Source organism: Dacryopinax primogenitus (genome assembly GCF_000292625.1).
Source record: "Dacryopinax primogenitus strain DJM-731 SS1 chromosome Unknown DACRYscaffold_15, whole genome shotgun sequence".
Taxonomy (NCBI): Eukaryota; Fungi; Basidiomycota; class Dacrymycetes; order Dacrymycetales; family Dacrymycetaceae; genus Dacryopinax; species Dacryopinax primogenitus.
This window is the reverse complement of record NW_024467212.1, coordinates 85,033-111,365: the sequence shown is the minus strand read 5'-3', so window position 1 is coordinate 111,365 and position 26,333 is coordinate 85,033. Positions and strand designations below refer to the sequence as shown.

The window sequence follows — 26,333 nt, the reverse complement described above, 5'->3', positions numbered from 1 at the left end:
CAGGCGCAGGTTTGTCCGCCAGCCTGGTGGAACGACGCATAGGCTCTGAGGGCGCAGCGGAGTCTTTCTTAGTGCGCGGGGCCATTTCTAACAAATAATTTCGAATGGGAGGTAGCCCTGGGGTAGCTAAACCTGTTAAAGGAGTTTAGAATACTTGTGGGGGAGCGAGGGAGGTGGTGGATGAGAAAAGAGGAACGAGGGGGGGTAGACGCGGGGAGTTTGGGCCTTGCATACTTGTGGGGGGCCCTTCGACCCTCCGCCGGTCGGTGTGGTCCCTCGCTCTCGTGGTCCAACTCCCGCGTCCGGTTTGCCTCCGCGTGGACTGCTATAGGGCGGCGCTTGGACCATCAACAGTGCACAAGGTCTCTTTTTGTTCCATCAAGTTTTTCACTCCAGTTTCTACCTAGAAAGAACACCGCCGCCTTCCGCGAAGGCACAATTCATTACCCTAAATTATTGTAGGAGCTGTACAGATAAACAACGCTAACGAGGCAGATAACGTGACCTGGACGGCGTTTCGGCTTCCAATCTCTTTCGCGTCCAAAAGAAGATGTAAACATGCCTGGATCCACGTGGACATCAGAATGTTGTATTCCTCCAACATCATCAACTACGAATGAATGGTTACGGTATCAACTAACTCTCTTCGTCCCTGAAGTACTAGTCTTATTCCTGTGCCATTCCTTACCTTTTACTCTAGTCCATAAAGCTGCCCCGCGGATATCATACCTGTGGAATCCTTAGAAGTCGAACCCTCCAGATTCCAGCCGTTCTCGGCTCACATTCCAGTCATTCTCAGACGACGCATCATGCAAGGACTCCTTCCATCCCCTGTCCATCTCGACCTCCCCTAACCACGACAAGTGAAGCTACACCCGACCTCCCCCGAAGAGGGTGTCCGCGTCCTCTCGGTTCCCCAGATCGATGGATCCGATCGATTAGAGAAGATAGGATTCGTGTTGAAGATGCGATTGAGAAGAAAGGCGGAAGCCGAGAAGATTGAGGGTCATCAATCTGTCAATTGCCCTACCCTCAGGCTGCAGCACTTCGACAATGCCTCACCGGAGAGAGGTCCGTACACTCTGTTATACATAATCTATCAAATAGATGCAATGAAGTATGTCTTTTCCTTCGGATCAATACTCCATGATCTTCATGCATTCCCCTACCATGCGGTTCTCCTCTTCAGTTCGCACTGCGCTCCCCTTTTGGCCTCCAGGGCATCCCGTATGCAAGATCATTCGCAACCCTGAAGCAATCAGTTGGTGTTGTTGACGCCCAAGAAAGCGAGGTATCATACCGAACTCCTTCCAGTCATGCAACTCCCTTAACTGCTCCCCTTAACCAGGTCCATCAGACTCAAGTTATTCCATCCCTTCTCCCTCTTCTCCCCTCCCATTCCCTTGCTCGACAACCACTTCTCGAACGTCAGCATATCCGGGTGCAGACGTTTCCCCAATTCGGCGTTAGCGTTGTACCCTGCTGGGTCTTGGAGATGCTGTTGGTGCACGTGCTCGATCAGCATAATCAAGTCTTTCGCGTGTTTGTTCATCCCTGGCTTGCATCAGCTGCTCTACACCTACTCCAGGAACGGAAAGACGAACCACGCAACACGCTACCTACGAACCCCGGGATCCGGGTCAACGGCCTACCCATGACCTTCTTATGAACGGCATTCACCTCCTTCGAGGTCAAGCAGTCCCCACAAACCGTGATCGTCGCTCCGTGATATTCCTGCCCTGCCTCGAACACCGCGCCGGCGACACGTCCAATGTCCTCTCCCCCGACCATCTGGATCTTCGTCCCCTTGTCCATGCTACTCTCGAACAAGCACTCGCTCACTGATCCCAGCAGGCCGTCAAAGTTCTCGTAAAAAAACGCAGGCCGGAGGATCGTCCACTTGAACTCGTCGTGCTGAGCCCCAAGCTCCTTGACATGCGCCTCGATCATCATCTTTGCCGGGTTATCTTTGGATTCCGGTGCTAACTCCGAGGAGGAGTAGATTAAGTGCCGCACTTGGTACTTGAGCGCGAGGTTCGCAGCGAGCTGCAATGTCTTGGTCAGTCACTGGTTGCTTGAGAGAAAACAACGGAATGGCGCACCTTTCCCTGCGCTAGTTCCGCATCGGCTGGCTTTCCTAGTCCGGGGTATGTAAGGCACACGAATACGCCATATATTCCACCCATCCCTTCCCCGCTAAAGAGCGTTTCCATCCCCGCCTCATCGTTCAAGTCACCTCGCACCACTTCCACGCCAGGTAGCTGCTTCAGCGCCACCTGCTTCTCTGGCGTCCTGGTGAGCGCGAGGATCCGGTACGGCATGGCTTCCAGGTTTGCATTGTTCACGGAGACGAGGGAGGAAACTAGCCCTGAGCCTTGTTTGCCTGTTGCTCCAATGACGAGGATAGTTTTCGTAGATGAGGTTCCCCAGGGAGAGGCATTTAATGAGCGGTCGGACATGTTCAGGCTTAGGATTGGCAGACAGAAAGCAAGGGTATGAACCCCGGGCGAGTCAGACGTTTGAGGAATTTGCCAGATAATATTTTGCGCCCAGAATTTGTATCCTGCCAACACGGTGGTCGGTCGGTGATTCTCTCAGCACTTTCAACTGAGCATGTGTCGCGAGCACATCGCATTGATCGTGGGTGTACTGGTGTCATGCTAGGCCAAGCCAACTCCGAGATGATCCAGTACATATGTATGTGCTGTGCAGCCCGAGGTGCTTAGACCTGTAAGTCACGGTGCCCGATGCTATTAATAGTCGTGTATGCAAGAGTCAAGGAATGTGTCTCGGGATTTTTTTCTGAATGAATTGTGTGGCGTGATACTGCAAACACGAAAATTGAATTGAATTGTGTGGTTGCGAAGAGCTTGATATTCGCCAAACGAATGAAATCCATGTAATTCGTTCATTTCCGTAATACTGTAGTAAGATGCTATTCCTATTGCTTGCGTTCCATAACAAGATAGGGTCATAGACAACTCTCCTCTGGTATGTGCAGGGTATCAACAACTAGATGATGGTCCTTGCGGCGTAAGGAAGAAGAAGAAGAAGAAGAAGAAGAAGAAGAAGAAGAAGAAGAAGAAAATCAAACCAAAAAATAATAATCAACAATAATCCGTTGAATTGAGATCTCGCCGTATCTCCACCATTCCATCCGAGGGTAATACAGGCACCTCCTAAGGTCGGACTTGATCAGGGAAGAACGATAGTGTAGGCACCTCCTCGCGAGGGCTGGTAGTCTCATCTTCCAGAGGCACCGTCCTCGGCGGGGGTCTCTTCACCTCTTTCTCCAGTAACTGTAGAAGAATACGCATCAGCACCAAGAGAAGAGAGAACAAACGAAAAGCAGACGTACCTCTTTTCTCAGCTCATCCCCATCAACATCCTTCTCCTCCATCTCATCCTCCGTCAATAACGCATGTCCACGTCTGAAAACTTCTCCCTCCTCCTCGACCCAGTACTTGCTCCTCTCCTCCACCGGACTGTGGGGAGGCAGACGGCTCCCGCTTGCAGGGGAAGTGACGACCGGCGAAGAGCGGGAAGCGTTATGTGCTTCTCCTGCTCCTTCGAAGGACACGCCCACACTGAGACGAGGTCGGATGTCCCTCCCAAGCTCCTCAGCATCTGGGTCCACTCCAGCACCAAGCGGCTCCTCATCAGACGCTTCATCATCACTCCCCGAAGTGATGCTAAACGCGGGTGAGAGTGCGTGTGCTATGCTCGGGCTGGTGGAAAGCGTCTGCGAACCACCCGGGCTCTGGACAGGTGTATGTGTGCCAGATCCTGAACCTTCACCAGGGCTACTTCCACTCCCGCTCCCACTAGGACTGGCAATACTGAGCCCATTCAACCCCAGGCCCAGGCCCAGCCTCGCATCCCCATTCACAGCCTTTTGCCTCGCCTTTGCAGGCATCTTCGCGCTCGCCTCCAACCCGTCCATCAGCTCCAGCAGCTGGGAAAGTCTCCCCTCTACGCGCTCAGCACGGGCCATCTCCTCCAGCCTCTCGAGCAGAGCTTGGCGCGCATCGGCACCGACGTCTCTCTCCCCACGACAAATCTCGCCGACACAATCGACCACTTCTATCTCGCTAAGCCTCACGACCTTCAGACGCTCCTTTTCGTTCGCCTTAAGTGGTCGGGCCTCCGACTCGTCCTTCGGTGGCTTGGTGGCGGTAGGCAGTTCAGGATCAGACCCCTGTAACGCATGCAAGATAGCGCTTTTGCCTAATAGCTCGCTTCCCCTGCCGGCCTTTTCTGTATTCCTGATACAAGCCTGGAGGATGTCCCTCGAGCAACGCGCAGCCTGCTCGTTGTTGGGTGGTATACTGAGGTCCAGGCACCGGAGGGTCATGTTCGACCTCATGCCCGCTGCGAGGGCGAGGATGCCCGCGTAGTCGAGGTCGTTCCTCGTTAGGTCGAGATGCAAGAGCGTGGAGGATTCGGGTATGAACTCGGCCAGATGGATGGCAGCCGTTGAAGTGAGGTTCGTGTTAGAGAGGAAGAGCCGCTTGAGCGAGCGATTCACTGTGAACGCCATGCGAAGGGATGTTACCTGCCGAATATGTCAGTATCTGTACTACACCAGAAGGGAAATGAATACGTACCCCCTCGAGGCTCGGCCCGCAGCACGGGTTCCCACTCATGTCGAGCGTCTCGAGTGTCTCGTTATACTTGAGCGCCTCAGCGATTGAGCTCAAGCCCTTTTCGTCAATCCTGTTTTCCGCGAGGTTCAACACCCGCAGAGTGCGGTTCCTTTTCAACACTTGGGCGATGTACGTTACGCCCGTCTACGATGGGTGAGGTAAGCGAATGTATGATACGGTCAGTTAGAGGATATACCCGAATATCGTTCCCCTTCAGGTCTACTGTCCTTAGCTTCCCCAAACGAGGGACTTCATCCAAGCCCCTGACATGGCTCAACAGAGCCGGGCTTGGGAGGCCCCCACCCCCACCGTTCGTAGGCTTGTCCCCGTCCCGCGTCTGCACTTGTCGCATGGTGATTCCTCCGCCGTCGCTGCTGGCGAGGATCGGTGGGCTGCGTCTGACCGGAGTGCCTGTTGATAGAGGAGGCAAATGTGAGTGTAGGCTGTTGCCCGGGCTGAGAGAGGAAGTGAGAGGGAGGGAAGTTACGCTCGCGCGTGGTGAAGCGGCGGGTGTGGAACGTGGAGTGTTCTGCAGTGAAGGGGGGAGAGGAGGCACTTGGTGTATGTGCGGAAGTGGGCGACCCTGGGCTATGAGAAGCGCTTGCTGCTGCTGGATACGCTTCACTTTGGGCACATAGGCGGCGTAGGTCGTCGGAGGTGCGGCAGGAGCGGTACCGCTGCTTGGGCCCTGAGAGGGCTGCGGAGTGCCGGAAGCAGCAGGTGCAGTAGGCGGGCGAGGTGGAAGGAGCCGAGGGGGAGGTGGCGGGGTAGCGTAGGAAGAGAGGGAGGAATATGATTGCGAAGGGGGGAAAGAAGGGGGCATCACGATAGGCTGGAAGGACGTGTCGGGATAATCCTTCATGAGCACTGCGAGAGCGACGGCCCCAGAAGCGGAGATGCGGTTCTGACGAAGAGAAAGATGGCAGAGCTGAGACGGTCGAATGGCGTGAGCTGCAGGGTTTTAGCATTTCACACTTATCACCTTTGGCGGAGAGCACTCACCGAGGACCTCGAGCGATGCAGGCTTGAGACTGCAGTTGTCCAGCCTAAGAGTAATCAGGCCGTCCCCATCGTCTTCGCCCTCCTCGTGCCACGGCTCGCTCAGAAGCAGCCTAGCGACCTCCCAATCCTCCTTCCGCACCCCCTTGCCCTTCATGTTCGGGCTTAGCGGGGTCTGACTCCCGTCATTCACATCCTCGGGCTTGGCGAGCACCTGAACAAGGATCTGTGCGCTCGCGGGCGGAAGAGGGATGCCAGAAAGGTCAAGTGAAGAGAGTTTGCGTGTACGTGAAAGGTATGTTTGGAGCAGGGAGAGCGCGGGAGGTTTGAGCCGGGGGTTGTTGGCGAGTGAGAGTGCGGGAAGCGCTGCAGAAATCAGCAATGCGTGAAGGAGAGGTTTCAGGGACTGATTTCAAAAAATCTGTTAGGGAGATGAGAGGAGGTGGAAATGGAGATACTCACTTGCTCGTCGAGGTCGCATCCGTCCAGGATCACTTTCGAAAGTCGAAGGTTGAGTGCCAAGACGTCAGCGACTGCAGCGGCATGGAACACGGATAGTGTGATCCCTGTGAGATCAAGAACGCGGGGTTTGTTACTGAGACCATGCTGTGATTCGTCGTTAGCAACCTACGCAAAGAAATGTCGCACGATGTCAGACGACAATATGGGAAAAGCACCGTACCTTGATAGCAAGGATGATCTTCTCGTCCGGTCTCTCTTCCCTGGTCCTACAACAATCCCTGTAAAACCCTTCTACTCTCTCCGGACTCCAGACGCTCTCTCGTAGTGTGACCAGTGTCTCCCTAAGCGCCTCCTCAGCCTGGACCCTGCTCTTGCTCGTTTCGGGTGAACAAGGGGGCTGGGAGGAGGAGATGCTGTAGGTGACAGAGAGAACAGGCATGCGGAAGTGCGCTTGCTTGAGGGGCTTCTTGGCTGTTTGAGGTGGTTGCTGTGCAATCGCTGGAGGATTAGCGGTCGGCGTTGGAATTTGGGTTGCCGGTGCAGGGGACTGAGACTGCGTAGGTAGCCCGAAGCGTGCAGGGATAGACAAGAAGTTTGTTGTGAGGGTTGTGAATACATTCTTCGGCGGGGGGGGAGGTGGTCGCAAGATTGATCTGAGCTGCCTGTGCGGTGTCCTATATATAGGGGAGAGCGGCGTATTCGGTGCAGGGGGTAATGATGCCGACGATGACGCAATCTTGGATGGGTCATCGTCACCTGTGGACGTGGGGATCGAGCGATTACTGTTGCTGCTGTTGCTACTGCTTGCCATTGAATGAAGGAGAGAAGTGAAAGAGAGAGGCAAGGGTACACAGAGATTGCGGTGATGCGGAGCCTGATTCATACATCGGATTATCATCGGCTCCGATTCTTTCATTGCAACAAGCGGAAACGTGTACTGTACATGGTTACTTGTACTACACTTATTTACCCAATACTTCATACACAGTCGTCTCTACCTTCCTCAGCAGAGTCTGCACACACGGATCCGAAGAAGGTAAAATCTGAGTACACAACACATACTGTCCAAGGAATGAGCACAAGGTATAGTAGTATAGGTGAACAACTTACCCCAATATCCTTCTTCGCGTCCACCAGCCAGTAACAGTTTGCTACACCCGCCCACTGCACGCTTCCCGTAGCGCGGCCAGTAACAAGCGGCTCCTCGAACACCATCCCAATCTACGTAAATCCCATTATAAGCATATCCCATTCAAACGAGAGCACAGCGCTCACCAGCCCATAATCTCTCTTCGCCCCGGGGAACTTGGACAAACTCGTCCCTCCCAAACTGTGAAACTCGTTACAGCTCTTCTTGGCCTCCGGTTCCAGCTGTCCCTTCATCCCCATCTCCCACGTCTCAGGCTTGAGGATCTCCTTCCCATCAGGCGTCCGCCCACCGAGCAAGAGCATCCTAACGAACTTTGCATAATCCCTTGTGGTAGACCATGATCCTCCACCGCCCATGTCCACCTGCACGCGTTCGGGCCACTCGTCTTCCCTCTTCTTCACATCCCCGCTTTTCTCCCGCTCGTACATAGACGCTTTCCGCTGTACAAGCTCCGGAGTAAGGTTGAACACAGTGCTGTCCATACCTAAAGGGCCGCGGATCTCTTTCTGAAAAAAGTGCTCAAGACGATCATGATGCAGCGCTTCGACCACCAGGCCGGCGTAGTCGATCCCCTGCGCTCGTCTCAGCCACGCACCTGCAAAAATAGGATAGGACCTACCATCCCGTAGTGCCATTCCTTGCCTGCTTCATGCCACGAAGGGAAGGCGAACACTGCCTGCACGTCCATCAGCAACACCATTCCCCTTCCGACTTTCTTCGGGGTACGTACTTTAGAAGCAGCCTTCACACCCGGTATGTCGTGCTTGAGCATATACTTCACCCCATGCGGATACGCATGCCCATATATAAGCCCGCTCGAATGGGTCAACAGCCTGCGAAGCGTGACCTTCTCCTTCGCCGGGTTGAGTACATACTCCCCCTCCTCCAAGTTCTCGGCCGTACGGTCGATCCTACATTCATCAGTATGCGAGGCGGAGAAAGGCAAGGGAAGGATCTTACAGCTGCACATCCTGCAGCTCGGGCACGAGAGGGGAGACGTCGTCTTCCAGCCCTATCAAGCTCCGTTCTACACACTGCAGCGCCGCGACGCTCGCTACCCCACACACGCATCAGCGCCTCCCGTTGCGCAACGACGACTGAGACCCACTCATCGCCTTGGTCATACTAGCGATCCACACCACTGTATCCTCCGTAAACGGCCTCCCGGTATCAAAGTCGTCCACCCCCGCATGACCCTCGTACACGTTCCCCTCTCGCTGGAGGACGACGAGCGCCACGCCGGGGATACCAGAGGCTCCCTTGGCAGCCGATTCCTGCAAGAGGGCGTCGAGCTTCGACTTGAGTTCTTGGGACATTTGCGCTGCTAGAGTGGAGGACGTAGAGGTCTGAGCTGGGAAGGAGGGGGACGTTGATGGCGTATCAAGTGTATCATGTTGGTGGAGGGTTGGTCAGACCAGGATGGTCCTGGTACGCTTAGGGCTCGGGCCGTGTTGAGAACGAGTAACAACCGGCGTTTCTTTGTTGCGGGGCAGATCAGAGCATACGTCTTTCTTCAACTTTGACTAGCAACAGAATTGGTTGTGAAAAAAATAACATATCCTACTGTACATTCTGCTGTCCATAATCTCTCTAACCCCGCTAGTCCAAATCGAACACAAGCCACCAAACGGGAAATCCAAACTCGCTAGCCTCCTCAGATACACAAGTCCTCCTCCCTCCAGAGCTCAAATAATCATCATCCCACCGCCCCCCTCCCCCCCTGAGGCACATACCCATCCCTCAACCCCCTCACCAACCCCCGGTCCAACCTTACAGCCCCGTCCGCCAACACGCCCAAGAACAACAGGATCCCAAAAAAGACGTGTATGAGAACGAGCCCGAGTACTTCCCCTGCTCTGGTTGCGTAGACTCGGGTGTGGGGAGGGGTCCACTGGTACAGGTGTCAGTGTTGAACTGGAGGAAGAAGTATGCTTAAGCCTGCTTGCCAGCTGGCTGATGCAGGGCTACCTGCGGCATTCCTCCCTCCCGGCGGCAAATGCAGCAGCGGCGGAACCCTCGGCAGACGGAATGACATGCGTTGCGTTGATAGGCTGAGTATCACTATCTCTGCCTAGAGGAGAAGATGCCTGTTCCTACATCGCTGTGTTTGGAACTGCTGACATAAGAGGATGGGGACGGCGGTTGCCGGCTCCGAGTATGGGGAGAAGCACGAGAGCACGAGCAGATGCGAGGCTGGAAGAACCCTCAAGCAGGGAAGTTGTTATATATAGCTAGTGTATACTTGGGTTGCAGCTGGAGTTGATGGACAAGTCATCGTCCAGGGTTGAATATCTTCTATTCCAGCTTTTGAAGAGCACGATTCGAATATCGGAAAGCTAAGAAGAATGCGACAGGTTCGTTCCTTCCAGATGTTATCCGCCAAATACCCTTGCACTCAGCACCAGCGGAAAAAGGCAGGTACACTTCAGATGCAAACACAAAGTCCGCATCCCACTAAACTGGATGACTCCGCTCAACATCACGCCAAGCATTAATATTTCGTAGGCTGTGCTTCTTCATCGGTCAGCGCGCTAGCGATCGACAAGTCGACAGATCCAGGTCCAGAGCCGCGAAAAGACTGCCAGATAACTCAGACTTCTAGGGATAGCACAGCGTCAGTGCCTGCCCAGAGCGCCGCTGTCAATGAGGCTGTTTTTTGAGATTTGAGGCTCTTGGCACAGAGCACAGGGCGGTGGGGACCAGCTGCAGGTACAGGAAGTTTGAGTATGTAGTTGGATAGCCGGCCGCAGACCATCCCAGGTTGATATAACGCCAGAAGAACGATTCGACAACATGCTGCACAGTTGGGGCGTAATCTTAGAAATCGGAAATGGTGATGCCCTCCTGGTCGCGAAGGGTCTGTGAGAACGAGAACTTGAAGGGTCCACTCTCTCCCTGATCGTGATATTGATTCGAGGATGTGCTATCTCAGTATGGCTGATCATGATAGCGCTAGGACAGTGTAAGTTGTCCAAACATCTAGTTGGTGTAAGAGAGGAATACACATCTATTCGGATAGACGAGCGACGAAAATTGAGTGAAAGAATGGGAATCAAGGGAATCAAAGGCGATCGTGGAAGGGAAAGATATGATCGGGCATCTCGGAGCCGAAATGAGATGTTGGGAATATCCAGGGATTTGGCAGGAGAATTTTTTTTGTTCGGGTAACGAGGGATAACGACGTCTTTGACTTTTGTGTTTAGGTTTGTTCAATTGATATCAGCAAAAGTTCTAGCGTCTGTTGCTTATCGACGGCGTTGGTGAGAGTTACAGATGTTGCATGTTGGAAGGTTGTGAGTACTAGAAAGCTGACAATGCCATGTGCACTGATAGCACAGAACGACAGTGAGACATTGTGGCGGATAATTCACTCACTGCTCCTAGACGCCCTTTTCTGCCAAGTTAATCGTATCCCTTGAAATAAGTCAATCCCATGGATATGCCAATCAAAGTACAGGGTATCTACATGTTTAAATCCATAATTGTGACGAGTTGTAACATTCGGAATTGTAGGTGTCGGCCGGAGGTTCAAAGTTAGCGCCCCCGGTGAATGAATATCGTCTTTGAACAAAATTTCCCCCTCTCAAATCTTGTTCTCCCTTTCCATCTATTCTCCTCTTACCTGTATCTCCTTCAGTCAACTTCCTCTCTTTATACTTTACCCAACGTCAGACTCATGAGCGCCCGCCTCCGCTTCTTCCAAGGCTTCTTTCGGCGGCCGTCAAGCGCCCTTGCCCTCATTGCCGCCTCATTCCTCGTATACATCGTCTCCCAATCAGGGGTCATCCACCGCACTCCCACCCACACCGAATACTTGGGCGAGCACAACATCCAGCAGGTACTGGTAGACGAACTCCCTCTAAAAGACGACTTCGACTCCAACTCCTGGTCCTGTCCCTCCCACCCAGGGGAACAGACGCCCGCATGCTCCAACGCCCACTTCTTCCCACCGCCCCAAGCGCGCACAATCGTCCCCTCCTCGCTCATATCCTTCACACCAGGATGGACGCTCCTCACAAACCTCTACTTCTCCAACGGCACGTTCTATATCGTCTCCTCCGAAGGGGGGTTCGGCGAAGGCTACTGGCCGGAAAGGAGGCTGATTACGAGCACTGGCCTGGCGGGGGATCACTCGAATGGCGCAGAGAGGGAACCGACGGAGAGGGAGATGGATATCCTCACTCAGGAGCAAGCGGGGGAGATATGGGGAGATAGAGTGTTCGACATCCAGGGGTTCTCGGTGCGCCCTCTTTTCCCCAACCAGGCAGGCTGGGTACTCACGCGCATGTCCCCCAGGTACTCGCCAACGACCCGAACCAGTTCTTACAGCACTACTACCACGTCGCGGCCGAGATCCTGCTAGGCATCGAGCGCGTTTGCACAAACTTCGACCCCATGCCCGGGCCTGACGGGACCGTCTCCGCCCCCTCACCAGAACGGCTCATCTTCCTGCACACAGACGAGGCGGGGTTCACGTGTGTCTTCTCTCCCCTTCGGTCACTCATGAGCTGATCTGATCTGATGTCCCGCAGTGACTGGCCTGGCCTGGATCGGTTCTACTTACATGCACAGTGGCCGCATATCACCCCCCTCTACCAGCCTTCGTGGGAAGCGATGGCCTCTCTCGTTTCAGACTCTCGCAAAGCCTGGCGCTTCCCCGCAGCGCTCTTCATCGACCGGTCCGCATCCTTCCGCGGGCCATATACGGAAGTGACCTCCCGCACGCCTGCGGGGCCTTGGGCTGCCGGAGGGGGCAAGTTCGGCACTGGCGGGGAAGGGAGGAACCGGTTCTGGTACGAGAGCGCTAGGCGGAGAGTGCTATCTTTTGTCGGTGTTGACCGGGAGGTCCTGGACGTCGGGCTGCGCGCTATGGACCCGCCTCTTGCACCCCTGCGCAGGGATGGGAAGGAAGATGTTTACCAGGTGACGTATATCTCTCGTCAGAGGACGGGCAGGCGCTTGATTGATGGAGACCATCGGAGGCTGGCGAGGGCCCTCCGGTATATGTGCAACAAACATGGGTGGAAGTTCTTCCTTATGGTTGCGGAGGATATGGACAGGGAGGAGCAGATGCGTGTTGCGGCTGAGACGACGGTGCGCTGGGCTTGTTCTTCCTCTCCCGAGTACTGGAGCTAACGCACCGAAAGGTCTTCGTCGCCGTGCACGGGAACGGCCTCACACACATGCTTCTCCAACCCCCCCACCCGCGCGCCGCAATCATAGAGATGTTCCACCCTCCCGGCTTTGCACGAGACTACGAATGGACTGCAGGGATCCTCGGCCATCGGTACTATACAGTCCTGAACGATACGGCGTACACTCCCCCAGACCTGGCGAAACAGCAGTACCCGGACTGGCTGTTTGGGAAGGATATCCCCGTGCAGGCTGAAACGGTAGTCGCGGTGGTGGAGAAGCAGTTGCTGGGCCCGATACCGGGCCCAGCACATTGGCAGAGCTGGAGGGAGGAGGTGGGCTACTGATCCCCCCCCTACCATTCTGCCAGCATGATGCTCGTTCTTTCTTTTTATGGGCTCTGGGGCTTGGGTTCCAATCCGATTCGTATCTTAGAATCCTCTACATAGCGTTGCTCACACTCGTTGTAGACCTACAGTATATCCTGACTGCGTACCCTCGTTCCACCCATGCTTGAGGCATGGAATATAGTATATAGCTAGTCGCAATGATAACCGAATCAGAGGTGTTACCAAGAAAAGAATTCCAGCTTGAGGTCCAAGTCCCCCGAATATGGTATTGTTTGTATCTATGTCGAAGCCATGCTCACGTAGGCATTAAAGTTGTACACAGATGGAGAAGGGTTGAAATAATAGTCCTGAGGCCAGAGGTCCAGAACCGTAGTAGATCCACGCATCAACGTGGCCCGCATGCCGTAGCTTGGTCGTAGTGCAAGCTTGAACTTGTTCACACCGGCGGTGACAGCGGCTGAGGACGGACTCGCTGATGGCGACGTGGGAGTCGTGGACGATGGCGTCTGTGGCGTGCCAAGAATGATCGTGCCCGCTGAAGTGGCCATCACCAGGACGTAGAAATTGTCGTCCGTGTTCTGCCAATTGGCTGGCTGGCCAACAGAGTCACAACATGCCTGAGCTGCTTTGGGGTGCGGGCGTGCATAGATGTAGATCTTGTCTTTAGATATGGACGGGTATGAGCCCGTCTTGAAGGCTTGCGCGTAATAGCCCGTCATGTCGAGCCATGCCAAGTGCGGATAACCGTTGACCCATGCCTGGGAGTTGGGTTGAGCACCCTCGATTGGACCGATGTAATGCGATTCGCCATAGTCGTTCCATGTGATGATTTCGGTCATGAAAATCTGCGCTCGGTTCGCGATCATCATCTCCCACCTCGTTGCGTAGAGGTTGTCATCGCTTCTGTAGATCCAGTTTTTGTTGTACGTCTGTGGTGAATAGTGCTGCATTCAATATTAGCATGGAAAACGGGAAGCAGTGAAACCGGCTTACTGTGAAGAAATTGGGGGTAACGGGGGCCATGTACAGCTTTCCGTTCAGCCCATTGAGCCACTGTTGATCACTGGCAAATGTAATATCCGTGTTCGACATCGGCCATCCACCGTTCCACTGGAAAAAGGGTCAGCATTTCCTTGGAGAGGCAATGATATGAGCCTCACATTGAAAGCTCCATTCATGACCGGATAGTTGCCAAACGTACTGGGGTCTACGAACCACGCTGGTATGAAAGTGACCGTAGTGCCGATTTGGTTGATCACGCTCTGCCAGCCTGAGTTGACGCTCCCTTGTCCAAAGTAGCTGTTCTCGCCCGAGAAAGTACTCAATACGACTCCGCCGTTGTACTTGAGTTGGTTGGGGTGATTGATGAATTGGTTGACCTGATTCGCTAGATTCGTTGCGTCACCAGAGGAGCCGCCAGATACAGAAGACATGTCCGCGGAGAGGAACAGCCGGAAATTAGGGAAATTGGTCGCTGCCGCGTACGCGTCTGCAAGACGCGCAGGTTGCCAGTCATCCCTTCCGTAATTCAGAGCAAAGCCGTCAATCCCGTTAGCCGAGGCTAAGGCGATGTCGTTCGCCCAGTCGGACTGCTGGTAGGGATATGTGTTGCCCACCATATGGTGAGCAACGACGTATTTCTGTCCATTGGTCCCTGTGCTCGTGCTGGTAGCAGCAGAGGTAGTGGAACTCGTCGTCATCGACGTTGTCGATGTAGGTGTTACGCCGATGTGGCTGTACAAGTTTAGCCGGAAATTACCTCCGCATGTTTCGGCGGAGTTGCCAGCGCAAGGTACGTTACAGTCGGAAGACTGTGGAAATCGACAGCATACTTCAGAATATGTTTTTCCGTTAACCGCGATGGTGTACATACCGATGCGGTACCCCCTGCGTCATTGGAGAGTGCATTGCCACAAAAACATTGAGTTCCGTACTACGAAGGATAAGTGTCAGCAACAATCGATGGGGGAGAGTAATGCATACTTCAACGCCGGCATAAACGTAGCCCTGGGAAGAGCAGAATTGTTCACACATCTCAATCGTATTGCTGTTGACTTGCTGCATCGGGCCGGTAAGTGCGCGTTGGTCCGTGTCGACCCTGCATCCCAGATTGGCCCATCCTGACGTTGGAGTGGACGAAGCGGTTGTCGTTGTCGTTGTCGTTGTCGTTGTTGTGGTCGTCGTCGTTGTCGTGCTCGTACTGGTTGACGCGCTGCGACTATAGAGGTTCAAGCGATAGCTGCCTCCGCACGTTTCGGCCGAGTTGCCGGAACAAGCTATGTTGCAATCGGAGGACTGCAACAGAATGAGTCCCCTGCGTTCGCACTGTGGGACGATAACATACCGACGCCGTGCCTCCCGCGCCGTTCGAGAGTGTGTTACCACAATAGCACTGACTGCCATACTGTGAACTCCGAGCTCAGCAACAACGTCCGACTCGGATAGTCGTTATATGCGCACCTCGACACCAGCATAGATATACCCTTGGGAGCCACAGAACTGTTCGCAGTTCTCAACAGAATTCGTGCTGACGTCCTGTGACGGACCCGTGAGTGCTCGCGCGCGGGCATCTAATCTACAGCCGAGATTTGCCCAGCCGGAGGACGTGGGCGTGGATGATGTGGTTGTGGAGGAGGAGACCATGCTGTAGAGGTTGAGCCTGTAGCTGCCACCACAGGTTTCGGCCGAGTTTCCGGAGCAGGCTACGTTACACTCTGAGGCCTGTGAAGGATAAAGGAGTCAGTCTGATGGGACTTGGCGAGAGTGACTTGCGCACAGAAGTAGTGCCTCCAAGACCATTGCTCAGCGCATTTCCGCAGAAGCATTGGCTGCCATACTGTGTTCGGATTAGCGAACAACATACAGGAGTGGTTCCCAGTACCCACCTCAACACCCGCATAAACATATCCGCGCGACCCGCAAAACTGCTCACAGTTCTCCACCGAGTTTGTGCTCACATCCTGGGACGGGCCCGTAAGCGCCCTAGCGCGGGAATCGACCCTGCACCCAAGGTTTGCCCATCCAGAGGAGGTGGGTACGGTAGAGGTGGTCGTGGAAGATATGACTTGGCTATAGAGGTTGAGGCGAAAACTCCCGCCGCATGTTTCTCTGGAATTCCCGGCACAGACGACGTTACAGTCCGACGGCTGTGGGTGAATGAGATCCCCCAAAATACGAAATACAAAGGGAACATACCGATGCTGCCGTTCCTACGCCATTGGACAGGCTATTTCCGCAGTAGCATTCATTCCCGTACTGTGCAGTTGTCAGTCTTAGTGTACCGAGGCAGACACTCAAGCTCACCTCAACACCCGCATACACGTATCCCCCAGTCGAACAGAACTGCTGACAGCTCTCCACCGTATTAGAGCTCGTCGTCTGGGAAGTACCAGTGAGCGCCCTTGCGCGTGAGTCAGTGACACATCCGATGTTGGTCCAGGTCGCACGCCGAGAGAGGGAGTTGTACCCGCGGAAAATGGGAGGTGGGGTCGGGGTGGGCTGGGGCAAGCTGCATGCACCCAAAGCGAGAGAGACGGAGACCAGAAGAACGGCGAGCATGGTGCAAAATCTAGTCGGAGGTTTGATATCTGTTGATGTTGTTTGTCCTGTTGTTGTTTTATTGTGTTCGTTAGTAAAACGTTAACCCCCGGCCAGCGGAGGACGGTCAGTCTTCTGGGGCCGTCTGTTGGAAAGGGTGTACACTCAGAAAGAGCGAGTGGGCAAGGGGTAGATGAAGGTGTCTGAAAACGAGGGTGTTGTGGTAGAGAGACGACAGGGTCGACAGGTGGCTGGCCAAACAAAGCGTCTGTTATGATCAGGGATGTTGAACGCCCTGTCCCCTGTGCGAACTAGCAACCAGGCACGACGCTTGTGCTTGCCATTATGGACCACGTTAACTGCCCGGTCCGCTTCGGGAAATAGTGGGGCGCCGAGATATTCAGACGTCAGAGATGTCTGAAGCAACGGAGTTGACGCTTTCCGCGGTTAGGCAACCCAAGAATAGCCAGATAAGCACAAGATGGCGCCAGAGGAGATCTGAGAGCCAGACATCTGTCAGGGTGAGTTTGCCCAAGAGGGCTGGTCATAGTTGAGACAGGTCGACTTCCTCCGTTCCTCCGAAGGTGATATGTCCCATGCATGAAAGCAAGTGGAGATGGTTTTCAGTGGATGATAAGACATTGACCACATAGCCGTCGATATTGCAAATCTCGCCCCCAATGTTAGGGCGCGTATATGCAGAAATGCACTTGTTTGCCGAGTCAATTGAATGAGAGATGTAAAGGCAACAGCGAGAGTGGACGTTTAAGACAGGGCGCCAACCGGTAAATGCGTCGCGCCTCTGAAGAGTTAGTGGCAGTGCCTGTTAGTGGCGGTGTATCTCGGCGTTAAGTGAAACTGTGATTATTCCCGACGTGAGGGGAACTCTGCTATGTCATTCCACTACTGTCGCGAACAACCACTTTACTCTGTTACGATGCATGGTTAGATGTACTGTGAAGCAATAACAGTACACCTTTGATAACTTGTCGCCAACCGGACTATCACGACTTGCCTTGTCCAATGCCAACCATGGCAACACTTTCTACACTACCGGCTGAGCTCTACACTCACATCCTGTCATTCGTACCGCCCTCACAGTCCTCATCCACCACCCTCTCCCTGACTCGGGCAATCCCACGGTCCCCAGTACCGCAACACAATCTGTTTACTCATGTTGTTCTGACGAAGAAAGGCCAGCTGTTGCAGCTCTACCTGAGGTTGACGAGGGGCAAGGGAGAGGAGGAAAAAGAACGCAGGGAACGGGAGAGGAGATGGGTTAAAGGATTCGAATTGAGAGAATGGAAGTTTGACCCTGATGTATTGATAAAGTACGCTCTCATCTTGCGTAGGATTTCTTGTTGCTAAGAGTATCTTCAGCACAGTTCTTATCCTCCCACGCCTGCAAACTCTCACCATATGGATCGGGTACAACTGTGCACCCGAGCACATAGCAGAGATATTCCTCTCCAGGTCCTTTCCCGAACTCGAGTCTATCAGCCTACGTTTCCGCACCTGGACAGACCACGCCAACTACCTCCCTTTCCTCAAAGGCTCATACTACGACAGCACGTTCGACGCGATCGCCCGTTCTCCCCCTCCCAGGCTGAAGCACTTCAGCGTTCAGCAGGACGTGCCTACCCCGGAGTTGTTCGATCACCCGGATGACGAGGGTACTGCCGCGAGCAGGAAAAGGGAAGAAGAGGCCAAGAAACCGTTCTTGCTTTCTCCCGCACTGCGAAGGAACTTCGCCCCGCCGATCGTTCTCTTTGCCACAACATGCTTGACGCACTTGACTGGCGCATCATCCATCCACACATCGCTGCGCTCGCTACGGCTTCGCTTCCCACAACGGCCGATCCTGCAGCACCTGTCCCCTCTGCCTAACTTGGCGGCGCTCGACCTGAGCACAAGCACTCTTACTCCCGCCGACCTCCGATTCGTGTTCATCAAGTTTCCCCGACTTCAGACTCTCGTCCTAGATCACACAGCCTACTTCATCGCATGTGGAAAAGACGGTGCGGCGGAGGAGATGCGTGAAGCCGGGCGAGTATGTGCGATGTGGGGCGTGGGCAGGGCACGGGACGTTGAGAAGGAAGCGAAAGACTGGTGGGCGGCGGAGATGGCCAAGCAGGCCCGTACAAGGGACGAGGACGAGGACGCACCGAGTGACGTAGATCCTCCTCTACCTGTGCCGGGAACGGCTCCAGACACCGGTCTGAGGAAAACTCCCAAGAAAGGTCGTAGAGGTATCGCCACAGCAACAATATCGTTACGCGACCGTCCCGCAGCCTCTACCTCCTCCACCGTCTCCCAACCCCGTATAACCCCCGGCCAGATCCAAACAAAGTTTCACGTCCTCCCCCCCTTACCCTCGTTACAGAGTATCGCCCTCGGCGTCACAGATCGCGCTATAACACCGGCTCTGCGCGCCACTTGGGCCTCCCAGTTCGCCCAAGGCTGGCTGGAAGGCCGCCGTCGACTGATAGACTTTTGCCGGCGGTACAAGCCCACGCCTTCCTCTCGCGTCTTCTTCTTACCAGCAGAACGTGCGCACCTGCCCATCCCTTACTGCCTGGAGGAAGTGAGGGCAGAGGAGGCGTGGCAGGCGTATGTGGATAAGGCGGCGAGTATTGGGGAAGAGGGGCCGGGCATGTGCTCTGTTCCTGATCAGGGGACTGGAGTGCCGGCGAGAAGAGGGTTCGGAGGGGGTAGGAAGAGCAAGAGGGCAGTGACGCCTCTAGCCGAAGGGGAGGCTGTTCCGGGCTCGTCGACCGCTGTGCCAGAACATGCCATCGAACCGGAAGAAGCGGAAGACGAAGATCAGCTTGTAGAGGAAGGGCATTCGAAGGGATGTGCGCACCAGATGTGAGTCGCCCTGACTGGGAATGCGGATTAGGAATTTGGGGGGAGATCGGCGGCGCTGGTCTGGCTAGACTGTGCATTGTATGTATAATCCGTTGGTTATTTGATAGGGATGGATTCTTGTTGTAAGACCTCTGACCGCTATGAGTGTATGTGGGCGGTGAAGTGCGCGTGAGGCTCTGAAACGAACCTGATTGGAACGTCTGTATCAACGTACACGACGGTCAACTTTATCCAACGACAGATGTCTCATTCCTTCCAGAAGTGTCCAATGTCCAAGGTCGAACTCTGCATGTTCTACACTCTGTTCTTCTTCCACCGACTGCCGCTTCCTGATCGTCCGGATTATCCACACTGAAAGAAACAACTCAAACAGATTGTTACGTTTCAATTTCAAATACAGGGTTTCGTGGTTCTTAACGCTTGATCTCCTCCATGCCACACCTGCATACCCTACACCCTACACACTCAACACTCTAGACTCCCTTACACTTCCTCCGACTGAACAGTACAACCCCCAATCGGTACATGCATACGAAGCGCTAGTGGGCTAGTAGCCAACACTCCGCAGGTAGTCGCCCAGCTTCTCGACGACGAGGTTGGCTTCCGGCCCCTGTGTGGGAGGGTCGTATTCGCCAATGATGACTGCTTGGGTCGTCTTGACTATGGTGCATCCGCCTGCCTGTGGGAGGGTTAGCGCTTGAGAAAAGGGGCAGGGGGCAAGGGGCGGTGTAGGTGGTTTGGCGCAGCAGGCTCATGCACCCGAGAGAGGCGGGATACACCCCGAGATCGAGATAGGATAGAAGGAGAAGATGAAGAAGTGACGACGTACGCCCTGCTTGCCATAAAGATGCTGGTCATCGACCTGGACAGCAAAGAACTTCTTGCCGGCCAAACGGACGCCCGAGGCCTGAGCAGCACTCGGGTCGGTAAACACGCGCAAGACGGCTTGCTGTTCCTGAGGGGAGAGCTGGGGAAGACGGGGAGAACAGATCAGTTGCGTGTTATCGAGCGAGCGGCTGGGATGCACGAACGGTGTACCCCGCACTGGAGGCCCATACTCCTCCAGCTTGGCCGATGATAGCCGCACGTTGGATATTGCCTGTACTGAGGAGCTGGACGTCGACGTACTCTGTGGGGGGGAGGATGTTGAGCTCTGATGGACTGCGGACGGGAAGGGGACAAAGAGAAGTACGTACCTTGCCAGGACATTGTTGTGTTTGTACAAGAAGATATTGACCGAGGATATGAAGATAAGGTTTGAAAGTGAAAGAAAGAAAGAGGGCGTGAAGAGAAGGGAACACACCAGCGCTCAACACAACAGTGAGCTGGCTGGCTGTGCACAGAGAGTGGCTGAGCTACGGAATCAGAATAAGCTCCTATTCGGTGTGGAGAGAGACGGACATGAGGAGCGCTCGTGATTCTCCATCTTAACTTGTGCCAAGGGGCGCATATACAACACAGTTCCCTGCTGCATATACCTTACTCTCTTCCTCTTACCACCATCTCCTCTGTTTATTACTCCTCTTCCAAAGTTGCTCTTCTTATAGTTCACTCGTGACGACAACATCCATCTATCATCCATAGCCATGCCTCGCAAGTTCTTCGTCGGAGGTACGATCCACCCAGTTGAACTTTCCTCAATCAGTTCCTAACACACCCAAGGAAACTTCAAGATGAACGGTCTTCTGGCCGACATCGACCGTATCGTCGACCACCTCAATGCCTCTCACCTCGACCCCAACACCGAGGTGCTCATCTCCCCTCCCGCCATCTACCTCCTCCACGTCAGGGACAGGGTCAAAAAGGGCATCGAGGTCGCTGCCCAGAACTGCTATAGCGAGAAACAGGGCGCGTTCACCGGGGAGATCAGGTGCGTCCTTCGGCCAGTTGATCGGCCCGCTGAGCTTGAGGCTGATGCGCTTGCGCGCGTGATGGAAGCCCGCTGCAGATCGCCGATTCCCGTATTCCGTGGGTCATCATCGGCCACTCGGAGCGCCGCACGCTTTTTGGAGACCACGACCACGTCGTTGCTGAGAAGGTCAAGGCTGCACTTGAGGAAGGGCTCAATATTATTCTCTGTGTGGGGGAGACGCTCGAGCAGCGCGAGAAGGGGGAGACGCTCAAGGTTGTCGAGCACCAGCTTGACTGCGTTAAGAAAGAGGTGCCCGCGTGGGCCGAAGTGGCAGAGTGAGTCTGTTCACCCTTCTTTTCGAACCGTCTGTGGGTTCCTGTATCTTGCATCCCCCGGCCCTATCATTCCTATTCCGTACGACGGGTTAACCCCTCCTCAGCCGCATCGTCATCGCTTACGAGCCCGTCTGGGCCATCGGCACCGGCAGGGTAGCCACCGCTTCCCAAGCGCAAGAAGTGCACTCCGACACGCGCACATGGCTCGCCTCCCGCGTGGGGAAAGAAGCAGCAGAGAACACGCGTATCATTTACGGGGGAAGCGTGAGCGCGAAGAACTGCCAAGAGCTCGGTACGTCCCCCAATTCCAACTTGCAACCCGAACTAACTTATGCTCATGAACACCGTAGCAACCCAGCCAGACCTGGACGGCTTCCTCGTCGGCGGCGCCTCGCTCAAGCCCGAATTCGTAGATATCATCAACAGCCATCTGAAGAAATGACCGTCTTGCAAGCTCTGACGTGCCTAGCAAGGAACAGGCACAAGTTGCCCGAAAGGGTCGGGTGATCTCGCTTGGCCGAGAATGAAATGTAATGTTGCATCAATAGAATAAGCCCAAGCGGGACCCGGGAATGAAAAGCTGTAGCACTTCTCTCCTATACCGTCCGTTCTCATGCTTGCTCTTGCTGGTGTGTCTTCGAGCCCGAGCTTTAGGGGAAATAAGGTCACTCGCCGTATCTACTGATCAGAACCCTGCGTCCGTCCCTGTCTGCTCTATCCCCTGTCCAAACCGACTTTCGCCTACTCACGGCAACCCTGACGAGGAGCACGAGAACAAACTATACGGACTGTACGATGCGCATTAGAGGTCGCGTGCCAGGTCCATGTATTTGTCGGTCTGGGCAATGGTGTGCTCGGTGTGCGGTGTGTGGTGTGAATATGAAACCAGGCGGAACTGGGGAAGCGGGGTGAGGCGGATCACATGCTTTTCCTCCTGCTTCAGGGGATGTTCTCGTGCCGGGGAATATGAGACACCTGGATGCGCATGTTCGTTTCACCCGAAGTTAGCAGGAACGCCTGCTTCTCGGAATACAGGATGTAGTAGGACTGGGATGGTATGGGATTACATCTTCAAGTTAGGGTAACATCGTCCAGTCCAAAGTCCATTACCGCCGGGCAAAACCCCTCAGCCTCATCATTCCTCACCGTCCAACCCCCTTCCAGGTCATAACTCAAACAACTACCATCCCGGTCAGCTCTTAACCACACAAAGAGGGAAAGAACGTACCGGGCTCTCGAACGCCGCCACGCGCCTGGAGAGGACTTCCTGCGCCTTGGAGCGCCAGTCCGTCTCCACGAGGTCTGAAACCCGCTGTCTTAGCGCAGACTGGTGCATATTCGCTGGTATGTACCTTTTCCCATCATTCAAGTCGATGAAGACCCGAGAGCAAGGAAAGACGTACCTTCCTATCGGACTCCCTCGCGCCGCCCGAACAGCCTTGATCAGCCCCTCCCCGTCCATCTTCCTCACGTGGTACACGAACGGCGGCTCGAGGTGCTTGAGCGCATCATGCTGCGTCACCCAGCTCTCTCTATGAAACGGGCGTTTCTCGTCCCACCTCAATATGGGGTTTATGAATGGCACGCCGAAGCAGAGCGCTTCGTACGCTGCTGGGCTGTTTGCTGGTATGCCAGAGCCGACCAGGACCTGACTGTGCGATAGCAGGGAGTAGTAGTCCTCTTTTGCCATGAGCCCGTAGTTATTCATATACGGAGGCCAGTACGTCTCCCACCGAGTGTCGTTTACCAGCCCACCGACAAGACTCACTTCGAGGAAGAAGGCGTCCCTCAAGCCCCAGAGCACCCCATCCTCCCAGGCAAAGTCCCGATGGTACCAGTAGGAAAGGCGGTCTCCGAGGATATAGACGTGCGCTTCTCGTGCAGAGGGAGGGACGTACGGCACCTTCCTGCAGGAATCTTCGATGCTGTACCCGAGCACACGCGCGCCAGTGCCGTACTCTTCTGGGCTTAGGGACCATTCGGCGCCTAGCGGGGTGTCGGTAGAGCCTTGGGGGGAGAAGGCGAAGAGCTTCCAGATTGGGGGGCCGAGGGGGTTGGAGGGGGACTTGATACAGTCTTGGGAGGCGAAGCAGTGGGAGACGTCTGGCGGGGAAGCGAGGACGAGTCGGACAAGATCGGGGAAGAGGACGTAGGTCGGTAATGCGGAGGAGAGGGAGGGGAACCAGAGGTAGGTGTACCCGAGCTGGTCGAGCGCGTCCTGCACCGAGAGAGCCCTGCAACGTGTCGGTATTTCAGTCCCTGGTCATATGAAGAAGAGAGGGACGTACCACGCCCCGTCGGGGTTGTTGTGCGCTTCTATTTCCGGTCCGAACTGCGGGCTCGCGAGAATCACGACTGAGGACTGATTTTCCCCGCAGTCTCCACGCGCCAAGCACCCTACCAGAGCGCGCACGGTCCGGGCGTTCTCTGCTCTTGTTCTCTCCTCCGCCGCCGAACCGGGAAGAGGAGGGAAGAGGCTCTCAAAGTGCGCGCTATCCGGTCGGTGACGCGGCGGGGGCAGCGGGAGAGAAGTGGAGAGTGTGAGAGGGCGGAAGAAGATTGAGAGGAGGAGGAGTGTGCTGCCCCCTGCTAGGAGGAGGACGCGTTGTAGGAGCGCTCTGGTGCTTTGGGGGGTTAGTGTTGGCTCCTATGAGTAGGGATGGAGGGGGCGTACAGCATGTGCAGGTTATGGCCAGTTGCTGACCGCTGGCCAGGTCTAGAAGTGCAGATCAAGTGTAGATCAAGTGCAGGGCAGAACAGGGCAGAACAGCAGTAGAGAATAGTTCAAGACCAGCAGCGTCAAGCGTCAAGGAATGTCCAAAAGAGGGAGGCGTCCCCTCAGGCATGTCCTGTCCCAGTATCCATTATCCATTATCCGGCATCCAGTGTCCAGTATCCAATGAGTTGACATCCGCCATCCGTTTGAACAAGGTTCATTAAAAGCGTGACCGTGACAGTTCATTACGCTTCTTGGGGCTGTGCTTCCTTGCTTCTGTCAGGGTCTACAGGGAACGTGATTCGCTGCGGCTGCTTCTTGCTGCTTCTGCGCTTTTCTGGGAAACGAGAAGCTGGAGAGAAGCAGGCAGAGGTTATTGGTGTTATACAATAGAATAATCTAATCTCACTGTCCCTCTCTCATTCTCTGCTCTCTCCCTTTCCCATCCCCACATCAACTCCCAGCGTCCACCTCCTCTCACGTCAAACAACCCCACCACCGATCCACGTCCCCCGCATCCCTCAAATAGAAGAGCATCATGCTACTCCAGGTCAGCGCTCGCACCTATCATAGCATGAAAGCAGAGAGGAGGAGGAACTCACTCGCCGAACAACCACGTCGCTGGCCCGTTGGGGAAATGTTGGTTCCCGTCGTAGTACCTGATAGAGTGTGAGCACAGCTAGCAAGTGACAGCGACCGCAAGATCGAAAGAGAGCAAGTAGGAGCAAGAGCAGGACGCACGGAGTATACCCTTCCAACCGTCCTCCCCAATCAAACACCCTCACCCCCGCTCTCCTAGCCACAGCCCGCCAGGCCATATCCAGCTGCTGCACCCTCAGCATCTGGCCTTTGTCGTTCGATGCGCGGATGTGGCGGGAACGGTACATGAGCGGTGTGAGGGGAGGGTAGGTGCTGCGCAGGAGGGAGAGGAGGGAACTGGAGGAGGTTTGGTGCCATCTTACCTGGGGTAGGGGGTTAGCAGAGGAGCAGGAAGGCGGCAGCAGGGAACGGAGGGAGGGAACGGAGGGACGTACTTCCTGCCAAGTCAACCCCTGCTCCCAAGGCCTCTTGATCCCCATATGCGTAAAGTACTGTCCCGCATCAGCCTCAGGCTCATCTCCCCATCCCCAACCCGCGCACCTTATCAAACAAATGGTCCGTATCCCAGAACAAACTGCTCACGACGACCAAGTCCGGTGTCCACCCCCGCAGGCCGACTTGCTCCATCTGGGGGAGGAAGACTTCCTTCACTCTTCTTGCTGGGGTTATGGGCCTCGGCTCGTTTGGCGCATGCCAGTCGTAGGACTCTGAATCGGGGATCCCGTACCTGGTGCGTGTGAGCGAGTGGGCTAGTGGCAGCGAGAAAGGGGAAGGGAAGGGAGGGGAGACGCACATGAACCAGTAGACGATGGTGAACTCCAACCTGGCGAGCTTGCAGAAGCCTCCTGTGTGCATTCCCCAACTCGTATGCACCCCTCCCACCGCGTCACAAAAATTCTGTACGTTGTTCCTATCGTGACTGCACGCATGTGAGTTCCACACCAGGAGAGGAAAAAGAGGTGAGGGGGAGCGCACCTGGAACCGACGAACAACACCCCTTTGCCCCTTGCCCACTCCCCTCCTCCCTCCGCCATCCCCAGCATGAGCCTTTCGGCCGTCCCAAGCTCCTGCATCTCCCGCTCTGTCAGCTGCTGCTCTTGGTCTAGGTCTTCTAACAGGCCCAGGGAGCCGGGGGTGTACGCGCTTTCAGAGAGGGGGAAGGGGACCCAGCGAGTCTCGTTTGCTGAGGTGCCGAAGTACAGCATTCCAGGGGCGAGGAAGGGGTCGAAGGGGCAGGCATCGTCCTCACCGGGCTCACGGTCAGGGTCGGGATAATCGTATTCTTGCTGCTTGGTGCGCCATGGGAATTCTATTGGCTGGGAAAGGGCGCGTAGGTGCGGCGAGAGGGAGAGAAGGGGGGGCCATTCGAGGTACAAGAGTGTGGGGATGAGGATGAGCAGGGCGAGGAGGAGGATGAGGAGCAGAGAGCGGAGACGTGGTAAGGGGAGCATCTTTGCCAGTGTATTTTGGTCGGTCGTCGTCAAGTAGAGAGATATGTATGTTTAAATGTTCTTGATTCATTAATTGCCCGAGGTTATGATATTCTTCTGCCAGCGAAGACAGCCGCCGATCATTTTGTTATTTATCGGACATGTGCCGACGTTGTCTGCTGCGCACTCGGCAGTGCAATTTATTTCATGGTCAGTGACGTGAGATTTACGACTACGACGTCGTGTGATTTGAAT

The 26,333-nt window shown here is 55.0% G+C and overlaps 9 protein-coding genes across 9 annotated transcripts; 3 read left to right on the top strand and 6 right to left on the bottom strand.

The window, feature by feature from the left end:
• Positions 1-1,548: 1,548 nt before the first annotated feature.
• DACRYDRAFT_55869 (NADP-binding protein) lies at positions 1,549-2,186 on the bottom strand (the record flags this gene model as incomplete). The annotated part of the gene is made up of 2 exons (XM_040775348.1): positions 1,549-2,046; positions 2,103-2,186. 2 exons carry the CDS (start codon positions 2,184-2,186, stop codon positions 1,549-1,551), a joined length of 582 nt encoding a protein of 193 aa, XP_040626400.1.
• A 993-nt stretch (positions 2,187-3,179) lies between these two features.
• Positions 3,180-8,573, bottom strand: DACRYDRAFT_17203 (uncharacterized protein; the record flags this gene model as incomplete). The annotated part of the gene is made up of 14 exons (XM_040771265.1): positions 3,180-3,299; positions 3,359-4,555; positions 4,608-4,790; positions 4,843-5,597; positions 5,649-6,051; positions 6,108-6,272; positions 6,328-6,781; positions 7,131-7,150; positions 7,218-7,328; positions 7,383-7,763; positions 7,877-7,933; positions 7,988-8,168; positions 8,218-8,311; positions 8,366-8,573. 14 exons carry the CDS (start codon positions 8,571-8,573, stop codon positions 3,180-3,182), a joined length of 4,329 nt encoding a protein of 1,442 aa, XP_040626399.1.
• Positions 8,574-10,902: 2,329 nt separating this feature from the next.
• Positions 10,903-12,950, top strand: DACRYDRAFT_23632 (uncharacterized protein). The gene is made up of 4 exons (XM_040773318.1): positions 10,903-11,497; positions 11,554-11,732; positions 11,790-12,351; positions 12,405-12,950. Exons 1-4 carry the CDS (start codon positions 10,934-10,936, stop codon positions 12,735-12,737), a joined length of 1,638 nt encoding a protein of 545 aa, XP_040626398.1. The 5' UTR covers positions 10,903-10,933; the 3' UTR covers positions 12,738-12,950.
• A 68-nt stretch (positions 12,951-13,018) lies between these two features.
• On the bottom strand, positions 13,019-14,440 carry DACRYDRAFT_55523 (glycoside hydrolase; the record flags this gene model as incomplete). The annotated part of the gene is made up of 3 exons (XM_040775332.1): positions 13,019-13,684; positions 13,734-13,850; positions 13,901-14,440. 3 exons carry the CDS (start codon positions 14,438-14,440, stop codon positions 13,019-13,021), a joined length of 1,323 nt encoding a protein of 440 aa, XP_040626397.1.
• Positions 14,441-14,930: 490 nt separating this feature from the next.
• DACRYDRAFT_81889 (WSC-domain-containing protein) lies at positions 14,931-16,298 on the bottom strand (the record flags this gene model as incomplete). Its single annotated transcript, XM_040776535.1, has 7 exons — positions 14,931-15,035; positions 15,085-15,144; positions 15,201-15,461; positions 15,517-15,576; positions 15,626-15,886; positions 15,954-15,995; positions 16,044-16,298. Coding segments are annotated over 7 exons (1,044 nt in total), but the record flags the coding sequence as incomplete, so codon positions are not given.
• A 992-nt stretch (positions 16,299-17,290) lies between these two features.
• Positions 17,291-19,149, top strand: DACRYDRAFT_117737 (uncharacterized protein; the record flags this gene model as incomplete). The annotated part of the gene is made up of 2 exons (XM_040770444.1): positions 17,291-17,608; positions 17,658-19,149. The coding sequence occupies exons 1-2, from the start codon at positions 17,301-17,303 to the stop codon at positions 19,147-19,149; spliced, it is 1,800 nt and encodes a 599-aa protein (XP_040626395.1). The 5' UTR covers positions 17,291-17,300.
• Positions 19,150-19,524: 375 nt separating this feature from the next.
• Positions 19,525-20,440, bottom strand: DACRYDRAFT_23631 (profilin). Its single transcript, XM_040773317.1, has 4 exons — positions 20,342-20,440; positions 20,177-20,274; positions 19,975-20,112; positions 19,525-19,824 (listed from the first exon to the last, which is right to left on the bottom strand). The coding sequence occupies exons 1-4, from the start codon at positions 20,352-20,354 to the stop codon at positions 19,693-19,695; spliced, it is 381 nt and encodes a 126-aa protein (XP_040626394.1). The 5' UTR covers positions 20,355-20,440; the 3' UTR covers positions 19,525-19,692.
• A 246-nt stretch (positions 20,441-20,686) lies between these two features.
• Positions 20,687-21,914, top strand: DACRYDRAFT_23630 (triosephosphate isomerase). The gene is made up of 5 exons (XM_040773316.1): positions 20,687-20,756; positions 20,808-21,015; positions 21,084-21,332; positions 21,437-21,624; positions 21,683-21,914. Exons 1-5 carry the CDS (start codon positions 20,732-20,734, stop codon positions 21,772-21,774), a joined length of 762 nt encoding a protein of 253 aa, XP_040626393.1. The 5' UTR covers positions 20,687-20,731; the 3' UTR covers positions 21,775-21,914.
• A 483-nt stretch (positions 21,915-22,397) lies between these two features.
• Positions 22,398-26,099, bottom strand: DACRYDRAFT_117734 (uncharacterized protein; the record flags this gene model as incomplete). The annotated part of the gene is made up of 10 exons (XM_040770443.1): positions 22,398-22,512; positions 22,561-22,684; positions 22,736-23,566; positions 23,621-23,950; positions 24,007-24,048; positions 24,651-24,707; positions 24,790-25,139; positions 25,189-25,375; positions 25,442-25,567; positions 25,624-26,099. 10 exons carry the CDS (start codon positions 26,097-26,099, stop codon positions 22,498-22,500), a joined length of 2,538 nt encoding a protein of 845 aa, XP_040626392.1. The 3' UTR covers positions 22,398-22,497.
• Positions 26,100-26,333: the final 234 nt, after the last annotated feature.

Bases quoted from the DNA above. Each gene is read 5' to 3' on its own strand.
- DACRYDRAFT_23630 (XM_040773316.1), top strand. From the start codon at position 20,732: ATGCCTCGCAAGTTCTTCGTCGGAG. The intron at 21,016-21,083 runs GTGCGTCCTTCG...GCGTGATGGAAG, and splicing joins GCGTTCACCGGGGAGATCAG to CCCGCTGCAGATCGCCGATT. The intron at 21,333-21,436 runs GTGAGTCTGTTC...ACCCCTCCTCAG, and splicing joins GCGTGGGCCGAAGTGGCAGA to CCGCATCGTCATCGCTTACG.
- DACRYDRAFT_23632 (XM_040773318.1), top strand. From the start codon at position 10,934: ATGAGCGCCCGCCTCCGCTTCTTCCAAGGCTTCTTTCGGCGGCCGTCA. The intron at 11,498-11,553 runs GTGCGCCCTCTT...CATGTCCCCCAG, and splicing joins TCGACATCCAGGGGTTCTCG to GTACTCGCCAACGACCCGAA. The intron at 11,733-11,789 runs GTGTGTCTTCTC...GATGTCCCGCAG, and splicing joins ACAGACGAGGCGGGGTTCAC to TGACTGGCCTGGCCTGGATC.
- DACRYDRAFT_23631 (XM_040773317.1), bottom strand. The intron at 20,113-20,176 runs GTTCGTGCATCC...CGTCTTCCCCAG, and splicing joins CCTCCAGTGCGGGGTACACC to CTCTCCCCTCAGGAACAGCA. The intron at 19,825-19,974 runs GTACGTCGTCAC...ACCCTCCCACAG, and splicing joins ATCTTTATGGCAAGCAGGGC to GCAGGCGGATGCACCATAGT.